At 55.9% G+C, this 8,861-nt stretch overlaps 6 protein-coding genes across 6 annotated transcripts in view; 1 reads left to right on the top strand and 5 right to left on the bottom strand.

Annotated features, from left to right (window-relative positions):
- VDBG_01398 (mitochondrial chaperone BCS1) overlaps nt 1–457 on the bottom strand; it is a gene marked incomplete at both ends in the record, with an annotated part of 2,818 nt that extends 2,361 nt beyond the window's left edge. Inside the window, one exon of the mRNA XM_003009669.1 lies at nt 234–457. Within this exon, the coding sequence (XP_003009715.1) occupies nt 234–457 (224 nt within the window). The remainder of the gene's footprint in view (nt 1–233) is intronic.
- Nucleotides 458–2,454: 1,997 nt separating this feature from the next.
- On the bottom strand, nt 2,455–2,826 carry VDBG_01397 (nodulation protein L; the record flags this gene model as incomplete). The annotated part of the gene is made up of 1 exon (XM_003009668.1): nt 2,455–2,826. One exon carries the CDS (start codon nt 2,824–2,826, stop codon nt 2,455–2,457), a length of 372 nt encoding a protein of 123 aa, XP_003009714.1.
- A 56-nt stretch (nt 2,827–2,882) lies between these two features.
- VDBG_01396 (nodulation protein L) lies at nt 2,883–3,246 on the bottom strand (the record flags this gene model as incomplete). Its single annotated transcript, XM_003009667.1, has 2 exons — nt 2,883–3,051; nt 3,107–3,246. 2 exons carry the CDS (start codon nt 3,244–3,246, stop codon nt 2,883–2,885), a joined length of 309 nt encoding a protein of 102 aa, XP_003009713.1.
- A 628-nt stretch (nt 3,247–3,874) lies between these two features.
- Nucleotides 3,875–4,947, bottom strand: VDBG_01395 (glutathione-dependent formaldehyde-activating enzyme; the record flags this gene model as incomplete). The annotated part of the gene is made up of 1 exon (XM_003009666.1): nt 3,875–4,947. One exon carries the CDS (start codon nt 4,436–4,438, stop codon nt 3,875–3,877), a length of 564 nt encoding a protein of 187 aa, XP_003009712.1.
- A 1,515-nt stretch (nt 4,948–6,462) lies between these two features.
- On the top strand, nt 6,463–7,855 carry VDBG_01394 (kes1; the record flags this gene model as incomplete). Its single annotated transcript, XM_003009665.1, has 3 exons — nt 6,463–6,528; nt 6,586–6,905; nt 6,985–7,855. 3 exons carry the CDS (start codon nt 6,463–6,465, stop codon nt 7,853–7,855), a joined length of 1,257 nt encoding a protein of 418 aa, XP_003009711.1.
- A 642-nt stretch (nt 7,856–8,497) lies between these two features.
- Nucleotides 8,498–8,698, bottom strand: VDBG_01393 (conserved hypothetical protein; the record flags this gene model as incomplete). The annotated part of the gene is made up of 1 exon (XM_003009664.1): nt 8,498–8,698. One exon carries the CDS (start codon nt 8,696–8,698, stop codon nt 8,498–8,500), a length of 201 nt encoding a protein of 66 aa, XP_003009710.1.
- Between the last annotated feature and the right edge of the window lie 163 nt (nt 8,699–8,861).

The following is an 8,861-nucleotide window of genomic DNA, read 5'->3' as shown; positions in this document are numbered from 1 at the left end:
CGTGTTGTGCTTCTCGCGGTTGACGGCAATGTACGCGTGCTTGTGCTTGATCACATGGCGTCCGTATCCCGGCTGCAGGAAGAAGTGTGCGGGGCCGGGGCCCCCTCCGCTGAGCGCACCGCCTCGGGCGCCCGCCGTGGTCGTCTGCACGGAGAGGTTGTGGATGCGCGTGATGCGCGACGCAACAAAAGCCCGGGGTCGGCCGCGGTTGAGAGAGCCAGGCGAGGACCCACGGGTAGGCGGGGGTCTTGTTTGCTGATCCTCGACATTGACGATGATCTCGACATTGACGAGGAGGCGGCGGGCCCGCGGGACCCCGCGGGGATGAGGACGCCTTGCGGCCAAACGCGGCTACGGCGCCGATGGACGCGAGCCCGATGCCGCCGGCGAAGAGAGGATTATCGAAGAGTGCATTGATATTGAGGAGGGATGCGGCGTCTGACGAGGTCGAGGACATGGCGAGGGGGGTCGGGATTCGGAAAGGTGCAAGGCAGACGAGAAAGCTGTCGCGATGCCTCGCTCGAAATTTCCTTTGCTGGGACCAAACGACATCATGGTAAGGTATGTTGACTAATCTCGGTGGGTCGGTGAGACATGGTGAAGTGGAGCTTCGGTGAGTCTAACCCTGGATGTCTTGAGCGCGACTATATAACTGAAATGGCTTTGTGGTCAACATGTCGTGGGTTGATTTAGAGCGGAAAAAGAAATCATTTCTCGTATCTAGGCATCTTTATGTTCAAATACAGTCTTAACGGTCGTCATAAAACAAGCCTCTCCTTGCAGTACCTCTCGTCACAATGTACGAGCTTTCTGGTAGGCATCTTTCAATGTATGAGCCTTTCTACGACTGGCATAAAATGCTTAGCGATTAATGGTCCTGTGAACCTGCAATGTTCGACACATTTTACGGCCCGCGAGGTTTGCCATTTCAAGTGTTTGATTAGTGTGTTGATACACACGCAACAGCAACAAGCGAAGCATGGGCCTTCAAGAATAGTGGCTCAATCAATATGAGACCCTCGCGTCTTCAAATAACGGGTTTTATTGCCCTGCAGTTTCTGACTGGTAGTGATCTTGCCACCGGGATAAGCTCTCATGAAGCTTTCTCAGCGTCTAGAACATATGCGCCATTGAACGAATCTACATTTTCCAAGCTTTGCGGTTTGAACGACCGGTACGTAATGGGCCCAACCCTATTGCCTAAATTTCTGACCTTATCTTCAATCCCGGGGTTGAAGTTCTGGTGGGTGTCACGCCACGATTGCGCCCAACGAGACTCTCATCACGTTGTTTGTCAGACGGCGTGAGACTGGCAGGATCCAAAGGGCGTTTCGAACCGAGGATGGGTAGGGATTAGCCTGTTTGGGCGTCAATTTGAGGATCGGAGGTTCGAGTTAGTTCGTATCTCACCCTAATCATCCTCAGCTAAAGCAACGTCGTTCTCGGTGAATTTTCTAGCGCAACGAGTGATCACGGAACAGCCCCGGGTGTATGGATTGGCAGAACTTCCTGGACCAGTATAGCAGCGGTTAATAGGCTCGTCTGGGCCATAGCATGCGATTGTGTCTCGCTTTAGTGCACCGTAGGAAATGTATGTTCTTTCCCCTATGCCAGCCATTGCCAGCGTGACGAAGGAAGCGATAACAAGAGTTCCGATTTGCATCTTGCCACTTGAATTTCGTAGAAAGATTGAATGATTTGTATGGAGTGATGAAGAATGATGTGCTGTAAGGCCAGTGTAGTGGCGGATAGGTAGGTACTTATAGGCTGACGGGCAATTTCGGTGTCATCTATCCTGTCACGACAGAACCTCGCACACCCGAGTTTACAAGCCGATTACGTCGGAACAACGTCCAAGAGATAAAACCTCCGTGTTTGCAAGCTCTTGAAATGCGAGACAAGTTCTTACGCGAGCTGCAACATGAAAGTCAGGGCTGAGTCAGGTGCGGAAGCGAACGATTGATGATTAACTTGATGCCCATCGTGACATCGTGCTACGCTTATCGAAGGGATGTTTTGTTATATGCTAAAGGAGTTCCATCCTTGACGTTAGTCCACGTGTTAGTTCTAGTGCCTGCGGGGGGTGGCTCACTTGAAACTCTGTCTCCAGTAGCCTACAACGGCGAATAACGAGCTGGCTACCTTACTCTGCGAAGTTTCTGGTTCTTGCCCGGTCTTACCAGCTACTTGAACGGATACACATCATGCTCATTCAATTCAAAATACTGGGGTGGCAGGCCTGTTTCATCCATTCATCGCAGTCGCCTGACACAGAGTGCAACTTAGGCTCCAATTCTGCACCTTCGAGGAGGGGCTCTCCGAAGAGGGGCTTTTCGAAGAGGGGCTCTCCGAAGAGGGGCTTTTCGAAGAGGGGCCCGCATCACCTCAGGCTACTAACGAAAGCCTCCGTATAAATCTTACTGTCTTCTAAGAGTTAAAGGCCGATGAGCAATCTCAGGACCGATCTGGGAACCGATGATAAATGTTCCGCGGATCAGCCAGTTCTTCCTCCAAAGTCGGGAGTCTCTTGATAACCTTTGCTGGCGACCCAAGGGCAACAGAGAAAGGCGGCAGGCTCCGTGACACAACCGATCCTGCGCCAACCGTACAGCCCCGACCGATCGTGACCCCTGCGAGAATCGTGACATTGCCCCCGATCCAGCAGTCGTCCTCGATGCGCACCGGGTGGCCAAACTCGATGCATTTGACGCGGGACAAGACGCTCGTGTCATGACCTGCGCTGTAGATGTGCACGTTGGGACCGAGCATGACGCGCTCGCCAATGACGACCAGGCTCGTGTCCAAGACGGTGAAGCCAAAGTTCATGTTACGAGTTCTTCCCAATGATCCACGTGCAGCCGTAGTCTGCGTAAACGGAGGCTCTATGAAGACGCCTTCTCCCACAAACCGAGCCAGCGCTTAAGGATCTTCGAAACGCTGGCGGCTATTTCGTCCGCTGTTCCGAGGGTCGGCGGCATGGTGTTGTACTCATGCGCCAGAATACGACATTCGTGACGAGCATTTGTCAACGGCGGAATCAAAGAATCATATCTTTTTGCAGAGGTCAGTCGTTGGCCTGGTTTTTGCACTCGGGGTTTGGTCTCACAGCATGCCAGAGATCATCTTCTCGTATTCGTCACACCATGGTGTCCCCCTGAGTGTGCGGGCTGTTTCGATGATGGCAGCATCCTTCTGCTCTTTGACGGATGACATTATTGAGTCTCTTGAGGAAACGCAGGCAGACATGATAAGGACGTCTGTATAAGAGGTTTGTAGGATGTTGTCTTTTAAGCCAGTTGAGTTACACGAGGCGGGAAATCGACCAGCTTTCCGACAGTTTTCCGCCCCCTCTTTCTTGGCGACCTCCGCATCTTCCTTCCCCGGATGACGGAGCCACACTTCACGCAGCCTATTACTAGCAAAAGTTTGCTGGGCCTTGAGACTGAGACATCCCAGGCAATCAATGGCGCACCGCTTGAATGGTGGTTGTGATCTGTCAACATGTCCGTACCATGAGGCTGTCTCGAATGACGGCTTAACAAGTGTGGCACTCGTATCTCACCCGGTACGCACGTCACACGAGCTTACGTTCCCGCAAGGCCATCACGAGCTGCACACAAATCCAAGGCAAACACAATGAGCTGACAATTGACTCGGGGTTATGGTTTGCTTTTGACCAAGCTGCCTACTCATTTCCCAACCGCGAGACAAGCTTCTCGCAAATTCAACACCCACCAGACTCCTCGCTCGCCCCGTTCATCAACCTCGTCAGCCTTGGTAAACACTTTTCCGCTACGCCCCTCATACAATTTGATTGATCCACAATTTTCTAATGCCATGGCATGGTACACTGGCCGGTAGTACCGTCCGGAGCCTAGGCCTTGGCTTCATTGGCGGCCGTGAACGCAGCAATGGCATTCATGAGGGGAGGGTTCAGAGCATCGTAAGACTCAAGGCCAAGAGACTCGAACTGAGCCCTTACATCGTCAATGTGTCTCGCGTCGAAGCCCTGCTCGATGATAGAGGTCACAAAACCGGCAAACTGGGGCTCCTGCCAGCCCTTCTCGTCGGACAGCTCGGTGTGGACAAAGTCGAGGCCCTTGAAGGCGTGATCCTTCTCAATACGGCCATACAGATGAACACCGCAGCCGGTGCAGGCGTGGCGCAGGATAGTGGCGCTAGGATCGACGACGGCCAGCTTGTCGCCATTGGCCGTCACCTCGAGCTTGTCAACGGGCACGACGGAGACGATGGAGAAGAGAGCACCCTCTGGCTTCCAGCATTTGGAACAGCCGCAAGCATGGTTGTGGGCGACGTTGCTGCGGAGAGTGACTGTGACGGGAGAGGTTGAACACTTGCACTTCAGGACACCGCCCTGGAAAGAGGGGTTTCCCTTGGTGATGCCGTTGACAAGAGAAGGATGAAGAGGGAAAGACATGTTTGTAATTGCGGTTTCCTTATAGTCAACTCAAGCAAGGATGCTAAGTATTGTCGATGATTTGATTGGGTGTGCCGTGGGTGGGAATGAGTAACTGAGAACCCTGATGGAAGCTCATCAACATTGAGTGTTCTTTATACTGCGCCTTGCCATGTTGGCCAAGTCGTGATCAATGGCCCGGAATTTCCAAGAGCGCAAGGCGGAAAGCAGAACCGAAGGACGTCTGTCGTTGGGAGCTCGTGCGCCCTTCCGAGCGATTCCGAACACCGACAATGAACCCCAGAATTTCGACTTGCCGAGATATCACCACTAGTAAACCTGGGGTAAGGAAACTCTATATGCATTTCAACTCCCTAGCTTATACTCCTGCATGTGGCGTGATCTCGAGCCGTGAAGGCGCATAGAAGGGATGGAACTTACGCTACTTGCAGTGCTGTCATTCGAACAAACCAAACTTGGCCAATGCAAGTACCCGAGAGTATCGTCTCGGCTTCGGTCCCCTGCCCCGCATGTGTGCCGCGTACCGGGGCAGTAGAGCCGACGACTGGAGGAGGAGCCGTGCTGGTTATGTCCGAACTCAGGCGGAGTTTCGGGGATTGGAGGAGCCCGCCGACATTTGACGTGACTGCTAGCTTCAGGGGTCTAATGATGGCTTCTCTATGGCTGACCGGGAGAGCTGCGTGTGACAATTTCAGCCAATGTCATCGCTCAAAACGGGGGATTCGTTGGCGATGGTGTCGTAGGCAGGCATCCAAGGCGGTTGCCATCTGAGCAACCCCGCTCTACTCATCGCGAACGAGATGCGAATGGCGTGGTTTGGTCTAGGCATTCTGTCCGACATCAAGAGCAGCAACAACAGGGTCGCATCAGAGCATTGGATCGCCAGAATTTCCGAATCATCTCCGACTGAGCATCTTGGCGACGTACAAGAGGCTGCTGATGATGTTTCAAGTCGTCGGCTACTACTTGGCAGAACTGCCGCTTTGAACACCAATAGCGAATGTGGGCGATCGCGGGCTGTCGATTGTACGGCAATTGTCTGTGGGAGCGGCAGACTTGCGGATATATATTCGTATCAAGGGAGTCTCTGGCGGCTTTGGACAATGCGCTGCGGGGTCTCTATCTCAAGGATGGTCTTTGCTGCTTGGGGCATCTACTTCGCGTCAGACTGACATGATTTCTCTGGTGCTCACGTACTTTGCCTTGGGCGCCACAGTTCAAATCGACGAACGGGAAGGTGCGTATCCATGCGCATGCTCCTGATGCAGGGAGTTTCTCAACGATGAGGAATGTCCAAGGCCTTGATAATCGAGGCGACACGACTCTGCCTGAGAGAACTCTGAAGTATCTTACCTGCTTACGATATACCTTAGGTAGGTAGGTACTTCACCTCACCTAGGTAGATGTCTAGATACCTAGGCACAGGGAGACCATGTGAGCCACAGGCAGTGGCTGTGCAGCTCTGGTGCCTGGTCCATGACGTCGGCGTCAGGGCGACAGATGGCGAGATGCCAAATGTTGGGAGGTGGGCAGCCATCATCGAGGGGTAATTACATGCGTGTCTCTTGACGTCAACAGCATCTTGTTTTGCGTATCGCTATTTCCCCTGATCCTGTTCCATGATCCTGATCTCGTCTCAACCTCATCTGAGAATCACCCACGAGCTTCGTTGCCTAACCCAGTAGGACCCAAAAGTCTAATCCTGAGAGACCCCTAATTCCGCACAACGAAAAACTCATTCTTGGCTCTTCAGCGTGGTCACAGTGCCCCGCCGTTTCCGCCCCCCGCCCCCTAAGCCTATCCACCACCCCCTGTGCTCAAGTGCGCAGGCATTCGCCAGGGGCAACCAAAAACAATTGCGGCATCTCGTTCAACCCCGCTGACATCTTCGCCATCCCCATCAAATAAACACGCATCGCACAGTACATATCGTGCCACACGACGACGGCTGTGTACTCCTGCATCGTGAATCGACCCAACCTCCACAAGACGGCAATCACTCTCTTCTTCCAGACCACATAAACATGGCCTCCCAGGCAGACGCACAGGGCTCCGTGGCTGGCTCCAGCAGCTGGACTTCTTTCGTCAAGGTATGTCGCATGACCTCGCAGCTTCCCTTGCACCAACCCGCGTTAACAAGCTCCCAGTCCATTGCTTCCTTCAACGGCGACCTTTCCTCCCTGACGGCGCCCCCTTTCATCGTCTCGTCGACCTCCCTCACAGAGTTCTCCTCCTACTGGTGTGAACATCCCTCGCTGTTCGCCGCCCCCGCCAAGGAGGCCGACCCCGCGAAACGCGCCCTGCTCGTCCTCAAGTGGTTCGTCAGCACCCTGAAGCAGCAGTACGCCAGCCGCAGCGAGCAGTACGGAAACGAGAAGAAGCCGCTGAACCCTTTCCTTGGCGAGCTTTTCCTCGGCAAGTGGGAGGATGCCGCGGGCACCACCGAGCTCATCAGCGAGCAAGTCAGGTGAGTTTGTGTCCCTGACCCGTGACGCCTCGCCTGGATCAGCAAGCGGATGGATTTGCTGACGGATGCACCTCGACAGCCACCACCCACCGGCGACGGCCTACTCGATCAACAACCTCGCCTCGGGCGTCCACCTCGAGGGCTACAACGCGCAAAAGGCCACCTTCAAGAGCACCATCAACATCAAGCAGATCGGCCACGCCGTCCTGACGGTGCCGATCCCTGGCGACGCCGACAAGAAGACGGAGACGTACCTTATCACGCTGCCGTCACTGCACATTGAGGGTCTCCTCTTCGGCTCGCCCTTTATCGAGCTCGACGGCTCCACCTTCATCACCTCCTCCTCCGGCTTCACCGCCAAGATTGACTATTCAGGCAAGGGCTGGCTTTCGGGCAAGAAGAACACCATCTCGGCGGTGCTCTACCCCACGGGCCGCGAGAAGGAGGTCCTCTACAACATCTCGGGCGTCTGGACCAAGACGTTTGAGATCCACTCGGGCCCCGCCAAGACCAACTCGTCCAAGACGCTCGTCGACTCGCACGACGCCACAAAGGTCGAGCCGACGGGCCTCATCGTCGCGCCCGTCGAGCAGCAGCACCCGCTCGAGTCCCGCCGCGCCTGGGCCAAGGTCGCCGCCGCCGTCGCCAAGGGCGATATGGACACGCTGTCGTTTGAAAAGTCCAAGATTGAGAACGCCCAGCGCGAGCTTCGCGCCAAGGAGCGCAGCGAGGGCCGCGTCTGGGAGAGGCGCTACTTCTCCGAGTTCAAAGGACAGGACCCCGTGCTCGAGTCGCTCGGCAACCACGTCGGCCTGCCGCTGACGGGCGACGCCGACAAGACGGGCGGTCTGTGGCGCTTCGACGCCGACAAGGCTGAAAAGGTCCGCAGCCAGCCGCCGGCGAGCGAGGACGCCAATCTGGCGCTGGCCAAGGAGGCGCTGGGACAGTAGGCGGCTGGAGGCACGGACGGCATGGATCGAGCACGCGAGGGATAGAGGCCATCCACAGTAGCACGGTGGCGCCTGGAGTTGAGGTCTAGTTGGGTGCGGTATGCCTTGTAATGACACCATTATCCTTTTGCCTTGGCGGCCTTGTGCGTTTCTCGAATGCGGACATTGTGACGTGTCGTTGACGTCTGCGTTCTGGAGTGAGGGAGGCAAGTCTAATCACTTCATCTAGCTCTACTGTACAAGGCTGTGTCATGGGTGTCTGCGTCTGCGTCCGATCACGCAGACCTCTCTTCTCTTCTAACCTGCCCGGCTCTGCACCCCAACGTATAGTGTCCAACTTTTGTAGGCTGTCGCCGCGGTCGCTCTGCCGGGGGTTTCCAATGCCCTCAGCCAAGGGCAGACAGATCCTTGTAGCCCAAAAAAAAAGACAGGAAGAAAATTCATCTATGCATCCAATGCAGCAAAAACGCCCACCATGCCGTTCATGCAAGATAGTACAACAAAGCACACACCATCGCCCATCACGCGACGCCTCTTCGTCTCATCACAACGCTACGCCAGCGAGACGTACCCCCTGCGCCCGAACAAGGCGAGCATCCTGCTCACGCAGCCGCCCTGGTCGTCGCCCGCGGCGTCCTCATCCTAACACGCATCCCCGCCGCCGCCGCCGTCACCGCCGCCGTCATCGTCCTTGTCGAGCTCGTAGAAGAGGAGGTACACCTCCCTCTGCATGCCGAGGACCTCGCCCGTCTTGGCCTCGCGGATCTTCTCGTCGCTGATGCGCCACCAGCGGTCCGGCGTCTTGCGCTTCCGGTGCGGCCTCGGCGCCGGCGGCACGGCCATGGGCGTCGCGCCATCGACGGGCGTCGCTGTGCCGGAGACGGAGACGGAACCGCTACCGCCGCCACCGCCGCGGTCGCGTGACAGGGAGATGCGCGAGAGGGCCGAGCGCGTGGACGCGGCGACCGAGCGGAGGCTCGCCGTGTCGTCCCGCTCTCGCTCCCGG

This window comes from Verticillium alfalfae, genomic scaffold (genome assembly GCF_000150825.1).
Source record: "Verticillium alfalfae VaMs.102 supercont1.1 genomic scaffold, whole genome shotgun sequence".
Lineage (NCBI taxonomy): Eukaryota > Fungi > Ascomycota > Sordariomycetes > Glomerellales > Plectosphaerellaceae > Verticillium > Verticillium alfalfae.
Note: the sequence above shows the minus strand (reverse complement) of the source record. Positions and strands in the feature narration are given on the sequence as shown.